The 22,831-nt window shown below is 37.2% G+C and overlaps 1 protein-coding gene across 4 annotated transcripts in view; it reads right to left on the reverse strand.

The window, feature by feature from the left end:
- CDH6 (cadherin 6) overlaps positions 1–22,831 on the reverse strand; it is a 125,832-nt gene that overhangs the window by 10,113 nt on the left and 92,888 nt on the right. For 2 of the 4 annotated variants that reach the window (XM_001500761.7, XM_023625810.2), the window contains exons 3-11: positions 21,584–21,878; positions 17,587–17,706; positions 15,466–15,633; positions 13,163–13,350; positions 10,829–11,082; positions 5,170–5,306; positions 2,539–2,660; positions 1,387–1,504; positions 1,005–1,256 (exon numbers count right to left, since the gene is read on the reverse strand). In XM_001500761.7, the coding sequence (XP_001500811.1) occupies positions 1,005–1,256; positions 1,387–1,504; positions 2,539–2,660; positions 5,170–5,306; positions 10,829–11,082; positions 13,163–13,350; positions 15,466–15,633; positions 17,587–17,706; positions 21,584–21,878 (1,654 nt within the window). The remainder of the gene's footprint in view (positions 1–1,004; positions 1,257–1,386; positions 1,505–2,538; positions 2,661–5,169; positions 5,307–10,828; positions 11,083–13,162; positions 13,351–15,465; positions 15,634–17,586; positions 17,707–21,583; positions 21,879–22,831) is intronic. The other 2 variants (XM_070246411.1, XM_070246412.1) reach the window with 1 other exon arrangement.

The following is a 22,831-nucleotide window of genomic DNA, read 5'->3' on the forward strand; positions in this document are numbered from 1 at the left end:
GCAAAGTTGATATGGAATGTCAAGTTCCTGAGCAGGGATCCCTAGGCGTTCTTCTCTTGGAGAAATGTAAGTCTTCCTTACTCTTCTCAAAGTCACGATATTGTCATTTTTTTTAAAGAGTTTTTTCCTGACTGTGTAATCTAGGTTAACTCTAACTTCTTCCTTTTTTTCCCTCTTGTGTAGGCAAGCTTTAAAAATCTTACTTTTATCTTTGGAAGGACTGCATTAGCTAACATTTGATTTCTTAGTTCACAACATCAAGAGTATGTTGAGCATTTTGAGCTCAACCTGTGTGCCTAGTTAGTTGGTTGGAGGTAAAAATTTCATTTGAATCATTGTTAGACCTTGATTTTTGCTTTTATTACATTCATTTCTTTTAGGTCCCAGATTTATTTCCTTAGTCACAGAAGTTATTTATTATTGAGATGCTGAGAAATAATAGACATTGTGGATGTGGCAGTCAGAGAGCAATGCTAGGAAAGTAGTTATTCAAATGGGTAGATCAAAATAAGTTTGCTGGGTTAAAGAAAATTTCATCATCCTGTATGAGAGAAAAAAAGTCATCACATTCTTCTTCCCACTTTCCCATTGATTTTAAACTTTACCTTTGTAGAAAGGGCCGTCATCCAACTTTCACTCTTTAAAATTTAACAATGTTTGCCAGGTTAAAATATTAAACAACAAATGAAATGAAAAGGGCATGTTTATATTGCCCTCAAATCCCCCCCGATTCATTCCCAGTCTGAGGGACAAGAGATTCATTTGGTGGAATGATTCCCTGGATAGGTAAAGACATGGGCAAGCTTCGCATCTGTTCATTCTCCAAAGCCATTTTCAAGCAAAAACCAGTTCATGGTTGCACAACACAGAATCTCAGCGTGTAACTCTACTCACCTAGATCGGGCTGTATGCCTTAATGGGGGAGGCGGATAAATCTAGAGAGCCACAGTAACAGTGAGTGCCCCTCAGCATGGGGAGATAGGATGCAGGGAGAAGCAGTTTACCTAGTAGGGTCACGATGCACAGTAGGATGGCAATCAGAGCCCCCGTGCTCAGTCCCGTGGGGTGGACGAGGGCCTCCGCATGGCAGGACTGCATGTTCCCGTGGTGGTCGCATGCACAGACCCGGACAGTCACTGTCCCAGTGCTGCTTTGGACTGGGTAGTCGTTGTCTGAAATGACCACAGGCAGGAGATAGGTGCTCATCTCGTGTCTATTATAGCCATTTTTCCGAGTTAGGATTCCCGCTGTGTTGTCTGAAACGAGAAAGCAAAGTGGTGAATGTATGTGGATACATTCATGAACTGGATCAATCGTGGTAGGAATAGATAGGTAGAGATACAGATATAAATATCCAGACGGAGAGGGTAACTTGGGCTCATTTACCTTTGTTGTCTTGAATGGTAAAGTTTGAGCCACTGGCTGCTTCGGGGGCCAAAGAGAATGAGAACTGGTGCCCGCTGTAAGGGTCATCCTTGTCAACAGCTCGTAGGGTCTGAATCAACTAAAATCAAAACCATAAAGTGTTTCTTACAGTTTTGCAGTAAATTGCTTGACTAAATGATTTCTAATCGCAATTTTCAAATGACAACCTCTAGAAAATTTATATGGAATCCACACCACGTAAACAATTGATGGAATGGAAGTGGAGCAAGGGGTGCTCCTTTCTTGTGGGGCTGTCCTGTGCACTGTGGGATGTTTAGCAGCAAGCCAAGCATCCTCCCACTAGATACCAGTAACACCCTCCTTGTGACAATCAGCAATGTCCCCAGCCATTGCCAAATGTCCCCTGGGAGGCAACATCACCCTAATTGAGAAACACTGCCCTAGAGTGGTACAAAGCTATAAAATATCACAATGATCTATGACAACATTGCAAGTGAAGAAAATGGGGGCATTCTTTGGACAGCCTGTTTAGAAATGCAATCTTGGCATATTCATAAGCCATCAACTTGCAAAAAAACTGAAGAGAAAATTTGTATGTGAAACACGTAACTTGAGCTTCCCACTTTAACATGTATTTTAACAGTGCACTTCTGTTTTGACAAACCGTAACATAATTTTTATATCCTTGGCAGAAAAGACTATTTCAGGTGGGAACAAATGTGTAAAACAGTAAAACATTCATGAATTTGTATTACTTGTACAGATGGGCAGTGTAAGTAAGTGCAACTATGAATTATAGGCAGTAGTAAAATATGGTATAGATATCCTTTCCGGTATATATGGTAATTAAAGTTATCTGCTCACCAATAAAGATTTTTCCAATAAAGTTGTGACTAATCTATTCTAATGAAAACTTAAGACTGATTTGGAATCAGCATGAGTCTTTGAGGCTGATGAACTTCCAGTTCTTAAAAACTGTTTGTTCTCTTATGCAAGTTATACATCCATCCTGGTTCTTATTTATAGTATTAATTTTGTGATCATCCACCTCATAGATAATTCAAAACTAGCCCTCAGCTCTATATATCATCTGAATTATTAGAAGACCTAAATTAATCTGATGAAATTAGTTTACTTTCTTATGAAACTCACTTGATCTGCTTTTGCTTTCTCACAGACAAAAGTTTCATAGAATTCAGCAAATTCTGGGGCGTTGTCATTGACATCCAGAACTTTAATATATAGAGGTACTCGGCTGCTTTGCTTTGGATTATCTGCAACATGCCAAAAAGAAAGGAATAGGCATTTATATGTTCATCACCAATGCCCTTTAGACAATAATCACACACACCTTCTTTCTCATTCATACACAGATTCCCCGAATCTGCTGTGAGTTCCGCAGGGCATTATGTACCAACGTCGTCACAAAAAAGTAGAATTAGATCATGCGATACTTCTGGAGTTGGATACACCCAATGGAAATAGCTAGGAGACAAAGCTACTTGTGTTGATACAGTGCAGCTGCATAATAAACCCAAGAGTCACACAAAATAAAGAAAAGCTGTCTAGGAAAGGCATTTTAGAGGCAGATTTTAAAGGAAGCCAAGGAAGGAGGTAGATGGGAAAAATTTGGACACAAGGAAGAAGGGGAGGAAATGAAGGAGACCAAATGGTTGTTACTGGTCTTAGTTTTCTAGCCTGAGTGCTGAACAAGAGCTGGATACTGTGCTAAGCACTTTGCTATATTATCTGATTTCATCCTTAGAAACTTCTGAGGTAGATACAGTTGTTGCCCCCATTGTATAGATCAGGAAACTGAGGCACATATAAATTGGGTCATCTGTCCATGTTCATAGAGATAGTAAGAAGCAAGTAAGTAAGAGATAGTAAGAACCTATATTCAAACTTGAGTCTGTCTGACTCCAAAGCCCAGGCAGTTCACCCAGAAGAATGATGGAGCAGCATCAAGGTTTGAAGACCTGAGATAACTGAAGTATTTTGGTGGCCTTCTGTGGGAATCTCCTGGATTGTGTGGAAGACAGGTTCCTGGCCTAAGAATCAGGAATTGGAATCTCTCATCTCAGCTCTCTTCACTCACATGTCTATTCATTTGTTCACTTGATCAATATTTAGTGAGACTCTAATACCTAATACATGCCAGTTACTATTTGGGGTGCTGGGACATATGGGAAACATAACAAAGATCCTGCTTCCTGGCACTAGACAAACTGTAAACACATAAATATATAATGTGTCAGATGGTAAATGCGAGGGAGAAATTAAACAGGAAAAAGGGATTGGAGAGAGATGGAGGTGCTACTGTGAATGGGATGACCGGGGATGGCTTCTCTGATGAGATGTCACTTGTTCAGAGACATGAATGGAGAGAAAGATTAAGCCATATGAATATTTCTGGCTCTCCAGATAGAGGAAACAGCAAGTGCAAAGGCCCTGGGGTAGGAGAGAGCTGGTTTTGTACAAGCTCTTGGCTTCTGTTATATCAAAGGTAGTTAAGAAATTTGGACAATAAGATTCTTAAGCTCTCTTGCATCTACAATTTTGCTCACATTATTTTTTCAAAGTCAGAGCTGCTGAAGTTTTAAAAGGTCTTTATCATTAGTACTTTCAAATATATCACAGAAACATTAAATCTTAAGAACAGAAATTTTTACACACAAAGCTTAAAATACACATGAAATGACTACTTCAGCAAAATTATTTCATGATGTAATAAAAATGGCCCTATTCAGTGGGCAATAATTCTGTAATTTTAAAGCTTTAAGTATGCTCTGCACTGGTATCCACATAGATTCTGAAAAGCAAATTCCTACCTAGAAAATTTATAATGAGGGGTTCTTATCACTATCAAAACACAGCGTTTCATTTTGCCCGTATTGGTTATTTATCATTCTACTCAATGTCCTTCAGCCACTTCAAATCTCATGAGTTATGTTGACAAAGAATACTACTGTAATGTACCATTTGATATGGAGTGTTTCACACTAGATCCCCAACTGAGTAAAAATATCTAAACTTTTAAAATCAAAAACTAAAACTAAAAAATGAGCTATAATTTAGGTGCCTTTTTTTAAACATTTAAATGTTATTTTACAGATCCTTTTTCTTTTATGTACTTAGGTCTACACATTGTGTTTACATTACACAGTTTTCACTGTGTATAATCATTTTATTTGAAGCATTCTTTTGGCACTGTTTTTCTTCGCCTTAAATTTTGTGGGGACTGCCATAAAATTCATTCTAAACATTTTATGGATTACTTGGTGGTTTGTATTGCTCACTTTGGTGCATGGAAGAGTTAAAATGTATCTCTCTTAATTCTGTAATGATTTTGAAATAGAAATTCTATAGAAAGTGAGAGGATGAATATCCAAAATATTTTAAAGGATGCCTTCATTTTTGAATATACTCGATTCCCCTCCCCCCAATTCTAACGGGAGCCCATTTTTTTCAGCTGATTCTGTAACGTTCTGATTTATAAGCTTTTTGGAATCAAATCCAACATGTACCAATTTAATTTCATTGGAGAGATGCATTCCCATTTTGTTGTTTCCAAACTGAGGAACTCCCACAGTTGCCTCTGCATTTGTGAATAAACCAACACATGTCTAGAAGAAACATTACCGCGAATCGTTACAGGGCTCTTTCCCTCAACATATATCGAGCACGATCATCAATACACGGTGACGAACTTCAGCCGTGCCTCCCCAGCCCTTGCTGGGACACTGTCACTCGGGGGCAACAGTGGTATGAGGTTGTACTTACTGATCTCTGTTGCTATCACCGTGATGTTGTGCCATAGCAATGTTTCGCGGTCAAGAAGTTTCGACGTAAAAATTGAACCATTTCCAGAATCAATGTTGAAGATCCTGTCCATATCTGTGTGTCGATCGACAGAATACCTGAAAATGCAGACTGGAATTTTAAAAGGTTTTCTTGGTATTTGCTGTTCTCACATCCTAAAACCATTCCAGGAATATCTGTTCCATGAACTTTTTTCTACCTGTCGCACATATTTGAATATCCCTAACATTAAGCAAAATATTCTGAGAAATCAGTTCTTTACAATTGAGATCTTAATAGTAAACCCATTAGACAAGTTGCATGATTTTGAGTAATTTGGACCAAGTTTGTGTAGTAATTGCTGTAATTTAACTCAAGCTTTTAGAATCTCAGAACTTTAATGTGTGTGTACATAGGAGGATTATGGCTATTTTTCTATTATCCATTTTGTTTTTAAAATTGTTATGTTGAAAGAAGCAGAAGATGGCTAGAGTGGCTGAGGTTAGTGAGGCAGGAGTGGGGGTAGGACATGAGCTTGGGGACACAGCCACAGTCTGGACGGTAGAAGGGCAGGCTGGCTGTGGGAAGGAGGTGGGATTTATTCTAAGCACAATGTGAATCTACCAATGGGTTTTAAGCAAGGGACTGTCACAAGCCAAATCATGTTTAACAAAGATCACTGGTTGAATTGAGGAGAAGGGTTGGATGGTGCTGACACAAACTGATAGAAGAGGAGTGAAGAACAGGATTTGGGGAAGATCATAAGTTTCAGTTTTATGTTGAGGCTGAGAAAAGTCCCGGAAGAGATATCTAGTGTGAAGGTCAAGGCAAAGAGCCGGACTAACAACCTAGATTCCCTATTCAACTGTCTAGGAAGAGCATGTTCAGCGAAGGGAGAAAAACGCTAAGGACAGAATCAATTAAAGGATGAACAAGACAGTAGAAACGCGCAGGGACTAGGACAAATGCCCAGAACAGAGTAGGAACTTAATAAATATTTAAGGAGAGTTTAGAAAATTCAAAGAAAACCAAGCGTGCCACCTTAGAAACCAAAGAAGGAGTCTTCAATACTAAAATTAATGGAAGACTAGTAGATTTTGAGAAATGTTGTCTTCTTTATACATTTATTACTAGTTTTTGGAAAAGCTACATAAGGGGCTAAGTATGTGTACACTCTGTTGTATGGGGGGAGCATTAAAGAGAACATTCAGAAGAAAGTTGATATGTTAAGGCCATTGGGAACAAAAAATTGTCCATTTCAGCTTGATTCTCAAAATTTATATCATGGTTGGAGATTTAAAAACGTCAGCTCAGTAGAAATACAATTGAAGTAAATGACTTAACTAGTCATACACATGTGGAATTATTATGAATGCTCTAAGAAAAATCAACCCGTTACTAACTTGCAATAGTGTATCATGTCCGAGATTATATTTCAATTAATAATTTTGCTTTAAAATGTAACTAGTGAATTATAATAAACAGTATATCTTATCTTAATAAAATCTATCTTTTTATCTAGCAGGAGATCTGTATAAAATAGATATTCCATTATTATAGGCCATTTAAGCCTGATTTTAAAGAGAATTAATGAAGTTCACAATGGATATCTATCTATCCTTCTATCTGTAAAGTTGAGTTAGAATTTTAGTTTCAATTTATATAAACCTAATGTTTTACTATCAAAATGATTGAAACAGATGAAACAACTAATGTTTTTGCCATTTATGCATCAAAATTTATTAAGAATTTAGCCCTAAGAGTTTTCATTACAGAAAAAACCATTTTTTTTTTGGCATCTGTATGAGATGATGAATGTTAACTAAACTTATTATGCTAATAATTTCACAATATATGCAGGTGAAGTCATTATGCTGTACACCTTAAACTTATACAGGGATACAAGTCAATTATTAAAAAAAAAGAATTTTAGTCAACAGCACTGAACTTACTTGATTACCTTTCTTCATTTTTAATTTGAGAAAGATAAATAATTATAGCATATAAGTAATTACCCAAAGGAAATCTCAATATCCATAGACTTTGTAAGAAATGTAATAATTATCTACAAATATATTTTTCCCTCATGAAAAATGTCAACATTAAGACACGCTACTTACTGCCTTTACAAGCTGTTACAATTATATACAGCGTTCATCTTTTCTTGTTCTTTGTCCCTTTTTTCCATGCTATAGTTTTAAGTTTTACATGTCATCATATTTTCCCATCAAGCCTCGAAATAAAGGGTATGGAGTGAGGAATTTTTAGTTGAAGGTAACTTTCAATTTTAGAGAGAAAATAACTATTTAGGAAATACCAAAATTGTATATATTTTTTTCTTTAATTGGGAGGTTTAAAAATTAATAGAGTACCTAAAATGTCAACATTCTTTAGGACGAATGCTTGCACACAAAAGCTTATTTATTGTTTTTCTTTCCAAAGTATTTCAATTTATATCCAGGATATTTGCCATCCAGTCTCATTAACTGCAATCATATCTGATAAGGAACAAGGTAATCAATCCCACCATGATTGTGGCAGATCGTTCTGCTAGGTAGCTCGCTCTTTGTTTTTTTCTAGAACTTTACTGTATTCTTTGACTCAACAATTTGTCTTCTAATGTATCCTCAAGTCAGGAAGATTTGTGGGTTAGGAAAGGAAGTGTGTTTGCATGTAAATTTTTCATAATATGTATTCACAGTGATATTTTATAAGACTCTTTCATGGAAATCAAAGGTTATTTGTGATAACGTAATAATGATTGGAACAAAATTATTTTATGTGATTAAAGAGTTAAAGACTTGTGCCTGCGTCATGATATATCAATGTTTGGGGGAAGAATTCTCTAGTATTAATTGTGCATCTCACATATTGTCTAGCACCTAGTTGTTTATTATTTATGTCTTGAATAACCAAAAACTGTGTTTGGATGTACTTTTCTAACATAAAAATCAATTTTATCCTATGAAAGAAATTACCAGAACATGCATTTATATACCAATGTATCTATGTGTACTACTTTTCTTTAATTTATATCTATAGCTCAAATCTGTATGTACCAAGGCAGGGCTAGAAGAAAAAACTTCAAAGTTAGATGACAGCAAACCCAGCCTGACAAACTAACTACTTTCTTTCATTAAAACATAAAAGAGCACAGTGCGTAAAAATCTGTTCGGTATAAAAAGAAAAATAGATATAAAAATGCCACCTAAATTCTCAGAAGACATTATCTCTTTCGATCACAACCATGTTGAGGGGCTGGCCCTGTGGCCTAGTGGTTAAGTTCCGTGGACTCTGCTTGGACAGCCTGTGTCACGGACCTACACCACTCGGCAGCCGTGCTATGGTGGCAACCCACATACAAAATAGAGGAAGATTGGCAACAGACGTCAGCTCATGGCTAATCTTCCTCAGCAAACAACAACAACAAAAACATGTTCACTTATCAAAGAGGTAACCAGAGCTCATATTTGTAAACTTCCAGCATTAATACTTTTAAATTGGTCTTGACATTGACTTGCAAAGATATTTTTCTTACACAGTTGGATAACAAACTCCAAGTGCTAGAATAGTTGTGAAAGTACTTAAAATTATTTGTGTTATACAAGCAAAGGCCATCATTCATTTCCCTTATTAATATTCTATGTATATGGGGGAACACTTGACCTGTGGAGCTCACATGTGTCTACTGTGGGTTGACTATAGTCCAATTCAGGATGTCTACAGATAGTCCAGTAGAATGATAACACAACAGAGACTATTTTCCCAATGATTTAAAATTATTCTCTGAAAGTAAGCCAGGCATTTTTGTATTTCAGATGTGGGACTTGCCATATGGTTTCATTTGAACAAGAGGCTCAGTGGCTGAAAAGTTAGAAAGTGACCCCCTTAGAGCCGCAGACTCTTTTATCTGAAACAACAGTCTTCACCCAGCAGCCAGCGTGATCCTTTTAAAGAGTAGTTTTGGATTAGATAATGCTTCTACTCAAAGCTCTCCAGTGGCTTCTTACCTCAATCAGAATAAAACCCCATCTTGACTAGGGCCTACAAACTCCAGTGGAACCTGCCACACTCACCACCTATCAGAGCCCCCCTCTGTTGCCTCTACCTTACCACTCTCCACCTCGCTCACTCTCTTCTAGCTATATAGGCCTCCTTGTCACTCTTTTTTATTTTTGAGGAAGATTAGCCCTGAGCTAACATCTGCTGCCAATCCTCCTCTCTTTTTCTTTTTTGCTGAGGAAGACTGGCCAAGGAGCTAACATCTGTGCCCATCTTCCTCTACTTTATATGTGGGATGCCTACTACAGCATGGCTTGCCAAGCAGTGCCATGTCTGCACCTGGGATCCAAACTGGCGAACCCCGGGCCACTGAAGTGGAATGTGTACACTTAACCGTTGTGCTGCCGGGCCAGCCCCTCCTTGTTACTTCTTTTATATGCCACACAAGTGCTGGTATCAGACCTTACCGTCGCTTTTCCCTCTTCTTGGAATGTTCTTCCCCCAGCTATCAGCATGGTTCATCCCTTCATTTCATTCAAATGTTTACTCAGAAGATTTCCCGCCAAAGCCAAGCCAGACCACGCTATCTAAAATAGTACCCCAGAGACACTTTATTTCCATACTCTGTCTTATTTTACTGCTTACAATTTATTTTCATCTGACATATTACATATTTATTGCTTGCCTATTTCTATCCACCCCAATTAGAATGTAAGTTCCACGAGACCAGGACTTGGTATTGTGTTCTGTTGACTCCCTAATGCCTAGAACGTGATTGGCACAGAGCAAAGACCCTGATCGGAATATATTGTGGACTCACTGGCAAGAATTCCTCTAGCTTCTCAGTCTGCTTACTTTCTTTCTGGGGAGTAATTTACACAATGATATTCTGGTTTAGCCCTCTTCTCATCTAGTCAACAAAGCTACTGGCTAAAAGCTGGAGGTTAGTTTCCTCCAGTGTCTTTGTGATAAGATTCTAGAATACTGAAGGATCAGTGGTCTCAAAGAGCAATGAGGCTTCCTTGCAACATGATTTACAACTAAGGTGGAAGGAAAGTGCAGGTAAAATAGAGCTTACTTATATAGGTTAAATTTAGATTCAGCTCTATTAATTTTCCCAAGATTTCACAGACATGTATCATGAAATGGTTCTTGTTTTTATTCATGTCTGTGAAAGAAAAAAAATTATGCATCCAAATGGAGCATAATTCTGTCTCTAAGTGTTGCATGATGGGTTCTTCCACATTTGAAAACAGACTCTCAAGCCCAGTGCCTTGTTTGTTAAAAATCACAATGCTTTCTCCATGCCACTCTTTGACAAATATAAGACCTTAAAAGAAAAAAAATCTCAGGCCATTCAGCTGCGTTACCTTATCTGACGTCTAAGTAAGCAGTAAACTCCTTATAGCTCATTTTATGTTTTGTCTCCTCCAATTTTGTGTTTTTTAGGTTTATGCTGCTGCTAAAATAATATTTACGTTGAGCAAGGAGAGTGAAGGTGCTATTTGGAGCAGTTTTTCGCGAAGACACAATTGTCTAATTAGAGAAAAAGGATCCATCTTTTCGAACTTGCAGGCATATATTTGAATATAAATCGATTGACACTTATGAAAGAGACATGTCACAGAAGTATGCTTACTTGACAGGATTCCTGGCAGCATCTGGATCTTGCGCTGAGACCGAGCCTATCGTCGTGTTTATCTGAGCATCTTCTCTTATTTGTAGGATGTAGGCCAGTTTGCTGAAGATGGGGGGCTCATCGACATCTTCCACCATGATTCTAACTGTGGCGGAATCTTTGAATGGACCCAGGTAGAGAAAGCGGGGTTCAACGTGAGGGTTGGAGGCTTCCACTTTGAGGGTGTACACTTTCTTCTTTTCAAAGTCCAAGAGCTTGGGAGGTGGGGAGAAGGGACATATTTATAGCAGCCAAGACACGAATCATTTTTAGTGCAAATCACTGAAAAATGAATGCGATCATATGTCCTAGACACATCTCTACACAGTGTGATATTGGGTAATGGCATGGGAGTTCAGAGGCCACACAATCCTGCTGAAAGTGTGGGCTGAAACAGTGTCCGCTGTTGCCTTAAAAGTGGGTGCAGGGGTTCAAGGTATAATGGGCAGGAAAGGGGACCTGGAAGCAGGAGTCTGTTAAACCCTCTTTTAAAAAAAATCCTTATACTTGACTAGAGGAAACCATGTTAGGGGCAAGTTGGCAAATATGCAGTAGATTATTCTGTGTCAGATGTCACATTTGACTTTAATTAAACACCTAATGAGTGTTTCAGATTTGCCAATATCAGGGCCCCACACTGGACCATTAAACTCATTAAACCCAAATACCCGTCATGGGGATGGGAATCTAGACTTTTTTTTTTTTTTTTTTTTGCTGAGGAAGATTTGCCTGAGCTAACATCTGTGCCAATCTTCCTCTATTTTGCATGTGGGTCACCGCCAAAGCATGGCAACCAACAAGTAGTGTAGGTCCGTGCCCAGAAACTGAACCCAGGCCACCCAAGTGGAGCACTCTGAACTTAACCATTAGGCCATGGGGCCAGCCCTGGGAATCTATACTTTTAAACACTTCCCCTAGCAAGTCTAATGTGCAGCTAGAATTGAGAAGCATGGGTTTGCATCATGATTCCCTCATCCTCATTAAGATGAAATAGATTAAAAATGTTTTTTTTGGTATGAAGTGATAAAATATTCCAAGTGATGGCCTGATAAGGGCATTGGGCTAATTACTTGCCAAAGAAAGTAACGATCATTGTTGTCAGAGGTCTTTAGGGAAAGCATCTCTGTTTCTGGAGACGGAGTGAACCCAAATGCTTATTGCTGACTTTCAGTTTTAGATGCTAATATGACAAGGCTCACTAGAAACACAATTAATCAAGATGTTAGTGAATGTGATTTAGTCGGCTAGGCAAAATTTCAGTTTGAATCTGATAAGGCACCAAGAAAATTAAAGAGGTTAATGCACACTAATAGGCTTCCTAATTATGTTATAGGATAAAACATTGGTCTGAGTGTCACTTAAACATGTTTTATTATGTTTGCAGATATTAAGACATGTAATCCAAAGCTTAAGAGGAAAAAATTTTCTTGCTCTTTATGTCCACCTCTGCTTATATTTACCAGCAGATAGAAGAGTGTGGCAAAGGAGAGAGAAGATATGACACCATACATGATAAAAGTGAAATCATTAAAAAAGTAACCAAGGTTAATATTACTTTTCACTTTGAAGCACATAGTTTATTGGTTTTACATTTTTGCCACACTTTTGCATACTGCTCCAGGGTGCTGGAGAATTTTGGGGGGTAAATAGTGAGTAAGTACATAGGGGAAAAATAGGAATTCAGTATATAAAAAATTTATTGTGTTCTGAAAAGTAACTAAAAAGCTTGCAGGAAATTTGTGTCACTTAGTTTATTTTTGTGGTCTTTCTATCTCCTCTCTCTCTAATTCAGGTCATCTTTATCACTGCTGTATTGCTATTTTCCTTCAAAGCATGAGTCAGAATTTGTAGTTATATGCGTTTGTTTATTGACTTCCTTGTCTCTTTTCTCCCCACATTGGAAGTTCCCTGAGAGCAGAGATCTTGGTGTTGAACGCACTGTTTTACAGCCAGCATCTAACACAGCGTCTGGCACTGTTTTTTAATTTATTGTTCATTTATGTTATTTACTTATGTACTTTTTTGTATATCAGTTGTTCGTATTATTTATTTACTTAGGAGGTTCTCAATGAAAGTTTATTGAAAGTATGGAATTGATGAATGCATCAGATTATTGAGGACCCCTAAAAGGCAACCAAAGAAATCTGAATGTAATTATACTTGGTGTTTAAAAGAAATAATTAGTAAAATAAGAATCTAGAGGAATGTTCATGTGAGATGTAACTGCCCCCAGATACTTGGGGACCAGAGAAAAGTAAATGCATCCATTTGTATGATATTAATAAATGGCATTACCTTTTTGACAGTTATAATCCCTTCCTGGGTTTCCTGGTCGGTGATGACATCAAACATGTCCAGCCCCTCTCCCTCTGTGATGCTGTACTCAATTGCAGCGTTTTCTCCCACGTCGGCGTCGCTGGCTTTGATCCTGCCAATTGGTGTACCCGGTGGAGAAGATTCAGGGGTTTTAAACTGGTAGGTACCTGTTAATCACCAGACAGAGATAAGTCAGACACAGGCTAAGTATATGCCATCATAATAAAAACAAAACCTATTTTCTAACAGTTCTTTCAGACATTACCACAGATGCCAGCAGATTTGTGCTTTCTTCAAAGTAGTTAATGGCACCCTATTCTCCTTACATCTTGACTTTCATTACTGTTAAGAATATTTCTTCTATTTCATGACCTGTCTCTTTGCAAATGGAGAACACTTTTCTTGTCCTGGAAATAGGCTTCCAAGTTTATAGTGTGACTGAGAGACCGAACTGTTAGAGGAGGGCGCAGATTTCCAAGCCCCCTCCTAACGTAATCTAGCCGAAAGAACAGAAAAAGAGTGTAACCTGAACTGTGACTTCATGCCAATGGCTAGATTTTCTTTAAAAGAGTTCTTTCTGTCATTGCTAATGATAACTGAAGGTGAAAATGAATTACAGCAATTTGGAGAAAGTATCTAAGCAGACATTCTTTCACTGGTACGTGGAGCTGGTCTGGTTGCAGTGAGGAATATAGATAAATACATTGAGAAAGAAAGCTCTTAATTTTTTTTCTGACTGATTTTTCTTTAGAATTTTGTTACAGTATTTTTCTATGTATAGATGTCTTTCATTCTTGCATTTATATTACTAATTGAAAACCTATATTTCATACATAGATACTTTTCTTATGTGCCTGTGTCACAAAATTAGCTTAAGGAAACTACATGTGAGTTTCAACTTAGATCTGCCAGGCCAGCATGGACTTAGGACCAAAAGATAAAATAATAAACACAAAACTTATTCTACTCTCATCCATTACATTTTGCCAACCACTCATGCAAATTGTTTTGGAAAAAATTCAGACTACAACACCACTAAAATATAGTTGTTCAATAATCCTAACCCACTAAATATTGGGCTCATCCTTGGTAAAATGATAAAAGAGGCCAAGTTTTTCTCTAGAGGTAGTCTCCCCTCTCTTGCCTTGATATGTTATTCAGTAAAGATCACAGGCTATCCGCGGAGAGGGCAGTGAGGTATGGTCCCCCTTCTATCAGGGTGCGAGTGAATTCAATGTCATCCCCATATTGAAAAGGACGTTTTTGGGCAAAGTCTTGGTGGTGGTCCTGATCTTTTCATTTCATGCTTCTGTGGGGGAAATTTTTGGGGTTCAAAAACCCTTTCTTCTACCCTTTAAATCAGAAATTAGTTAGCTGTTCTGTTAATGTTTTGCATTTAGCTAACTGTGATTAAATATTTGAAAAAAGTAAAGAAAATAAAACTCTTTCCTATTGACCCATGTGTATCTCCATTATGAAAGAAGCCCATAGTAGCTGACCAGCTTTAGAAAAAGGCCATGACTGAGTAAGTGGGTTTTCTATTTAATGATGGGCAGTTATTCTCTCCTGGAAGACAGAATTGAGTATTCTTAGGATCATGGTCAGAAAAGAATTTTGTTCCTGGAAGAAAAATTACATTAAAACCGGTAGCCTCTTGAGGTGCTCTGTGAAATGGTCTAGGGTGCAGCTCAATACAAAATGGGCCTTTAAGAACGTTGTTTTTCCTTCTTCTTCCTTCCTATCCAATCATGAGAGTTAATGATTTTAGAGATATCTTTTGGTATCTCAATTAACTGTAATGTAGAAAACTATTTATGATTACAAATGGATTAAGTACGTGGTTATTTCCACAGTTGTATTTTTAGAAACATTAAAATGATAAATCCTCCCCTTACAAAGCTTCGTGAGGATTTAAAAGCGATTACATGCTTGATTAAATTCACAAAACTAAAGTCAAATTGTTCCTAACAAATAGCAGCATGCCTGATACGTATGTTCTGCACAAGCAAATTTATGTCTGGGGTAGTATTTTTAATAAGGAAAAATAAAACAATGATGTTGTCCTTATAACAACAGTCATATCAGACATTGCTCAGCTAATTACCAATACAGGAACATAAATGTTCACATCTACTGAGCATAAGCATTGTCAACTCATTTTTAATAAAGTGCTGGTTATTATAAGTGCACTAATTTTGACGATAATGGAAAATAAATGTTGTTCTTAAAGTTAGGGTTTTACGAAAGCACACTGCAGAAACCATTCAATCAAATGTTCCTACTCTGGGGAAACCGGGGAGGATTGTCGTTGACGTCAGTCAGAGTGATGTTCACTGTGGTGGTCCCAGACAATCCCCCCATCTGGCCGCCCATGTCCTTGGCTTGAATCACCACTTGGTACTGCTCCCTGTTTTCTCGATCCATGTTGAGCAAAGCTGTCTTGATGATACCTATGGATATGAAATTCAGAATGCAAAGCGGGGCATTAAAAATACTTTATGGAATCATTTATTTATGCAAACATAGATTGTCACCCACAGTATGCAATGTCATTTTTATGTACAGCCTTTATACTGAAGGAAATTACAACCATGGTGGGGAGATAGAAACATTGAAAAAAACACCTATAATACAAGGAGAATGAGAATAAGTACAAGTCAAATCCTGCGATAGTACAGACTGTAAGTAGTATAAATATTACGTGTTTTAAGATGACACAGCAAAATATAACTTGGCATGTGGTACAATGCTAAACTACTTTAGCTGCTTGATAAAAGACATTTAGGTATATTATGAGGAAATTGTGAAGAAAGCCATATGCTTGAACTGACTCTTGAGTTTCACTTTACTGAATTGGCTAATTGCTCAGCAAATATACCAACCATAACGAATGTTCTGAGGATTTTTAAACCACAAAACTATGATCTTAAGAAAACACAGCATCAGTTCTCTCGTAATTGTCGTCTTATATGATCCTAGAGAATTTAAGTTTTCCTAAAGCTGATGTGAACATTAGTTGAACTGGTCCAGCAGTGACCAACGCTCTTAGCTTAAATTTATCTCTATTGTTAGGTAGTTATAAAAGAATCAGTTGACAGAACTTCTAAAAGTTTGCCTAATCTCTATGTAGGGTTTATGCTTAAATTAAAAACATGCCTTCAAAAATCACTGGAGAAGGCTTTAGAACCTTCTCTGGTAGCACATTCAGTGCTTAACAACTAATGAAGCTGAATCTTTTTTTAAATTTTTAACAAGAAGACCTCAGACAACAGGTCATTTTTATTCCTCTAGCCCTGGCTTCAGTGAAAGTGCAGCTGCTTTCTGTTCTCCAAATACCAGTACTTCTCTGTTTAAACACAGGAGACCACCTTAGCCTTTTGTCCTTTAAGTTGAATAATTCTAATTTTCTATCCTCATTGTTTTTCAACTTAACATTTTCTTTCCCCTTGAGATTCTTTCTAAGTTCATTGCACCTCTTAATACACTGATTTCCAACTGGATGTGGTAACCTAGAAAGGTGTGGATTTCTACTAACAACAATGGATGCTTGAAAAATGTATAAAAGGAACTAAACTATTATGATAGCAAAAATACATGCAGAATTAACTAGATGGTACATACAATATTTACTAAAAAATGTCTCATCATAAGATAGTATGATAGTTTGTGGAGAAAGTGTAGAAAAATGAGATGTTGAAAAAGGATTCTATTAAGGCAATCCGCTTTATTAGGGCTGTATCAGTTAGTTAGGCTAGACAATAAAGTGGTAACAAACAGGGCAAACTAAACACAACTAAAGTTTATTTATTGCTCATGCTCTGAGCAGGCCAGCAGGAAGCCATGCTCTTGATAACACCCAGATTTCCAGGCTGGAGATGCATGTCAACAGTGGTTTCCATCTATGATCACTGTGGCACAGAGGAAGAGAACGTGGTGGCTTGTGCACCAGGTCTAAAAGTTGTGCCTGGAAGTGACTCATATTCCTGCTACATTTTATTGGCCCAAATAAATCATATGGCTACATCTAGCTTCAGAGCAGGATAGAGAGATGCAATCCTACCAAATAACTAAAAAAAGAATTGGAATATTTGTAAAAAACTCTAATGGCTATTAGAAGAAATTGATCTTTTAGCTTCATCCAAAACTGGAAGAAAATATAAAGCAATGTATAATTTTTCTGAATCTACCCTAAATAAACATGGTGGGTGAAAGACCCATTGTCAGATTTCTTAATTAAAATGATCTGGATGTCATATTTACAAATATATCACTGGTGTTTGGCAGACAAATCTAAGAAAATTCAATCACACTGATTGTTTTCATTAAAAAAAATATGCTAGCGCAGCTGAGCATGTCAGTTAAAATTACAGATTGTAAATAGAAGACCAAAAAGGAATTCTAACCTGTTTCTGATTCAACTGAAAAATAGGGCTGCCCCTGTAGAATACTATAGACAACTTTTGCACTATTTCCATATGTTGGATCATCAGCATCAGTTGCAGTCACTTGAACAACAAATGTGCCTGTAATGACAGAAACATGAATTGGAAATAAATTAAGGGTCTATTACGTTATGGATCCTTGATATACACACACGAAGAAAAAGCAAGATCTTATTTTCTACAAAACTATCATAGCAAGGAAGTGGAGGACCTCAGTAGGACACTAGGTTATAAAGCCTTGGATTTCTCACTCTGAAGGAATGTGATCAACATTTATAAACAATAAACAAGGATTAGGTTAAAGAGAAGCATGGGAATGACCATGACTTTGAGTAGAACTGATTCCAACCCATCTCCAAGGGCGGGATTTGATTGGCTTCTTGCTACAGTGATTCTTTCAAGTTACCTAGGCCTGAGTCAATCGGCATCTTGCATTACTTTGTCCACAGGGATAAGTTAGGGGTTGCCCAATCAGGGGGCCACTCTAGATTTTGATGAAAATTCCGTGTCATAGGCACTCTTTCTCCTGGACTGTAATGTGCTGATGTGGAGCCTGCCAATGCAGCAGCTATTTTGTGACCTCAAGAGATGCTAGCCTGAGGACAAAGCTGAATAGGATAGAAAATTAAAGAGAAATAGCTACAACCCAAATCAAACCATGTCCAAAGCACACTTTACTTCTAAACTTAAGTAACATGACCAATAAATACTTTTATGGTTTAAACGAGTTTGAGTTGGGTTTTCTGTCACTTGCAAATAAAAGTATCCTGAATGATAAATCTATGTGATTATTTGAAGATTCTGAAATGTTTTGAACCTTTAAAAGAGTAATTTTGGATTGAATAATAATTGACTGAACAGCAGAGCATACATATCTGAAATCTGTAATTATAAAAGATGATTTTAATTAAATGCACAAAGAAGTCTATGACATTTTAGATCAGCGTTCTTATTTTAGGGACCACAGTTGCCTAACATCCTTCAAAGTATCTCTAACCCCCATGAAATTGCATGCAAATTTTTATGTGCAGGCCTACATGGATATTTCACTGAAGAGAAGTTCCTTAGATTTTATCTGATTCTCAAAGGGGTCTGTGACTTTCAAAAAGGGTAAGACCCACTGATGAAGATCATTTTATGGCCAACTTTTGCTATTCATATCAGATAAATGGTGAGCACACTGCTGGAGTTCTCCTGTCCATGAAAAGGGAAGGCAAATTACATTTAGGGAATATGAGAATTTTTACATTACTTTTGTAATATCTAACCAATTCCATTCATTGAACAAATATATTGTACTGCGTTGGGGTTGGATGTTCTGGATATAGCATGTTGATGCGTAGGATAGAGCACCCAGCCTTGTAATTTGGCAAGCGAGGTGGGCAGAATGAGAGCATCATAGATTTTAGAGCAAGAGCTAATAGTAGAAGTCAACAAACACCCTCGTTCTTGTTTGACATGAATACGAATTTGACTGCTTTTAGAATATGATTATTTGGACGTTTTGAGTGCCTGTTAGTTGCAAGATATTGTTCTGGGGACTCTGCACTTGTTCTCTCATTTCATCCTCATGCTAAACCCTAAGAGTTGACATTTATTATTTATTTTTTATAGATATGGAACTGGAGGATCAGAGAAATCAAGTCATTTACCCAAGGCCACATTAATAGAGATAGTTTCAACCTCAGTCTGTTTGACACCAAAGTCCATTTATTGCACCCTCCTGTTGTCCCACTACCTTTGTGTAATTTCTTTAAGATGCCTTTATATGTCAGAATAATGACACGTTAATTTATGATAAAGATGAACGTGAACACAGCTGTGCCTATGTGCAAATCAGAAAAAGGCTTCCCCTTCTCAAGACATATTCCTGCCAGGTATCCCCAGATATTTGTAATGTATATTTAATTCTGTGATGACTTCAAGAGGGAACGACAGCCCCATAGTTGTGCCGTGACAACGTGCACATGGGGTTATGGTTGCCCTGGGTGGGGCTGATGACGAGACAATCGTTCCTTAATTCTTCCTGAATTCACCACCTAGAGGAAAAACATTTTTCCTAACAAATCTTCCTCTTAAAAGAATTCTAATCCCCCTCCTTGCTTTGGTGATGGTTTGTGATTTTTCTAACAAAAAAAAAGTGACTTCAAGTAACGAGATGAGCAATTTCTTCATGAGAAAAATTTAGATGTTTTACAGCATTTCCATGGATTAGGTATTTTCCAAGTCTTGGAACTGTGAACTAAAAAGGCTCTGATATCTGACTCACAGAATTATAGAAGAGTTTTTATTATGTAACTTAGCCCTTTTGAATTTGACAGAGTGAAAATAAAAATAACCCGTTATACAAGTAGTTTAAAATTTGTCACTGTCTCCCAAGAAGTATTTTAATGTGGCTGAGAGTGATGTTGGCAGAATTCTTTTCTTAATTTAAACTCTGTTTACCTTTTCCCAATCTAAGCAAATTAAATGCATACATATTAACTTCAAAATTCTTAGTAGAATTGTGCACAAAATATTGATTCACCATATTAATGTCATGAAAGTCTCTTAATTTCCACCAGTTAGTAAAAGACATATCCCGTAGATGTCATCTGCCTATTGTTTATGGATTTAAAAAAATATATTTCTTTGAGTCACTTTCCCAAGTATACAGCTACTTAAAGCAATTGTCATTACTCTTTAGTCTGGACTGTAAATTCAGGCTTTTGTTTTCCGTTGGGGAGATTCTAATTCCAATATGGGCTAAGAGAAATAGAACAGGCTGCGATCTTTCAGCCCAGGAAATAGAGTGGGGATTTAGAGCAGGAGAGGAAGTAGATGAGATGGTCTCCCTTTCTTCCTCCCACCCTCACCCTGCCACTTTTCGTAACCTCACCATTACAGGAAATGCTGTTTTCTTAAAAATAACGATAAAATGAGACTAGAGCAATATGAGGAAACACAAGTGCACTTACAAAAAGGACATATATGATAATCAAAAAGATAAGAAATAACAAGTGTTGGCAAGGATGTGGAGAAAAGGGAATCCTTGTGCACTGTTGATGGGAATATAAGCTGGTGGAGCTGCTATGGTAAACAGTATGGAGTTTCCTCAAAAAATTAAAAATAGAACTACCATATGATCCATTGATCCCATTTCTGGGTATTTATCCAAAAACATGAAAACATATATGCACTCCTATGTTCACTGCGGCATTATTTACAATAGCCAAAATATGGAAACAACCTAAGTGTCTGTCAATGGATGAATGGATAACAAAAATGTGGTGTATATGTATACAATGGAATATTATTCATCCATAAAAAAGAATGAAATCTTGCCATTTGTGACAACAAGGATGGACCTTGAGGGCATTATGCTAACAGAAATAAGTCAGACTGAGAAAGACAAACACTGTATGATCTCACTCATATGTGGAATCTAAAAAAACAAATACAAAAAGCCAAGCTCAACAATGCAGAGAACAGACTGGTGGTTGCCAGAGGTGGTGAGTAGCGGGGTGGGCGAAATGAGTGAAGGGAGTCAAAAGGTACAAACATCCAGTTATAAAATAAATAAGTCATAGGGGTGTAATGTATCACATGGCGAGTATAGTTAACAATACTGTATTGCATATTTGAAAGTTGCTAGGAGAGTAAATCTTAGAAGTGCTCATCACAAGAAAAGAAATTCTGTAATTATGTATGGTGACAGATGTTAACTAGACTTATTGTGGTGATCATTTTGCAATATATACAAATATTGAATCATTATGTTGTACACCTGAAGCTAATATGACGTATGTCAATTATACCTCAATAAAAAAAAAAAGGACATATATGGACTGTTTGAAATATGATACTTTTTGAATTTAGCATCCAAACTCATTCAGGTCAGTAAATTTTACACATAGGATGCTTTGTTTAGTTATACTAGAGGAGAAACAATGTATGGCTGAAACCACATCTCACTCACCGACGTCCGACATTTCGGGAACGGTGGCCGTGTAAACCTCCTTGGTAAATATTGGTTCATTGTCGTTGATGTCATGGATCTTGATGATGAACTCAGACTCAGGCTCCACGGGTCTCCCTGTCCTTCTGTTTATAGCTTGAGCTCGAAGGATGTAAACGGGTTTTTCTTCCCTGTCCAGCCTCTTGGTGGCCTGTATGTCCCCTGTGTTTTCATTGATAATGAAGAGATCTCCTGCTCCATCTCCTGAAAGGATATATTTAAGTGATCCATCTCCTCTATCCTGGTCTGAATGTAACTAGTGTAGAAAAACAAAATTAAAGAAAGTAAAAGTCACGCATGTGATCCTAAACTGTTTTTGTCTTTATGATGCATGCTCTGTTGACTTTCACTCAATCCTTTCTAAGAGATGCAAGTTTTTCTTTTACTATTTACTTAAATCCTCAATAGTAAATACCATTCATTAATTAATATGTTTCCTTATAATCACAGAAATTTATAGAACAGGGCTTGGAGAAAATTTGGTAATGCTTTTTTTTCCCACCCATGACCTGGGGTTAGAATCTTTGTTTTGAAGAAGAGAAAACTAAAGGCCAGAGCAATAGCAAGATGCCCAAGGACATATTAGCCTGGCTGGAATGAAATTATTTTCACTATAGCTTTCAGATTTTCCTTATATACGCTCCTCCTTGCTTTTATGTACACGGACATACTATAGAAGGGATATACTATTGAGAAAAGGATTTTGGTTTCCTGAATCAGAGAGACCTGGGTATATTCTGCCTCTACACTTCCCTATCTTGATGAATTTAGGGAAGCTAATCAATCTCCTTGAGTCTAATATGATGGGGTTTATAATCACTTTTCTGGGACGAGGTGACATTTATTTACTTCTGTATGAAATTCAACTTAAACCATTTGAGAAACATCTTAAGTGTTGTCATGAACAATGCCTTGAAAATTCCTTGTCTAGATAATTTACAAGGTCACCTAGAACAAGAACATTTAACATTCAGATTTTAGGTCAATATAGGCAAGGATCTTCTAAAAAGTGGAAGCAGCCTAAAATGGAATTGTCTGCTTATGAAGTAGTGGATCCGCTGCTCCTGAAGGTAATCAAGGAGAGGCTCTGAGAAGATTAACAGTCAGTGAAATGGGTCTCGGTAAAGGGTTGAATTAAGTGAACATGAAGATACTACTGAAGTGGGAGATGATGATCCGAACTTGGGAAAGCAGCCCAGCTTACCTTCC

The sequence above is a fragment of the Equus caballus genome, chromosome 21 (assembly GCF_041296265.1).
Source record: "Equus caballus isolate H_3958 breed thoroughbred chromosome 21, TB-T2T, whole genome shotgun sequence".
In the NCBI taxonomy this organism is placed as follows: Eukaryota; Metazoa; Chordata; class Mammalia; order Perissodactyla; family Equidae; genus Equus; species Equus caballus.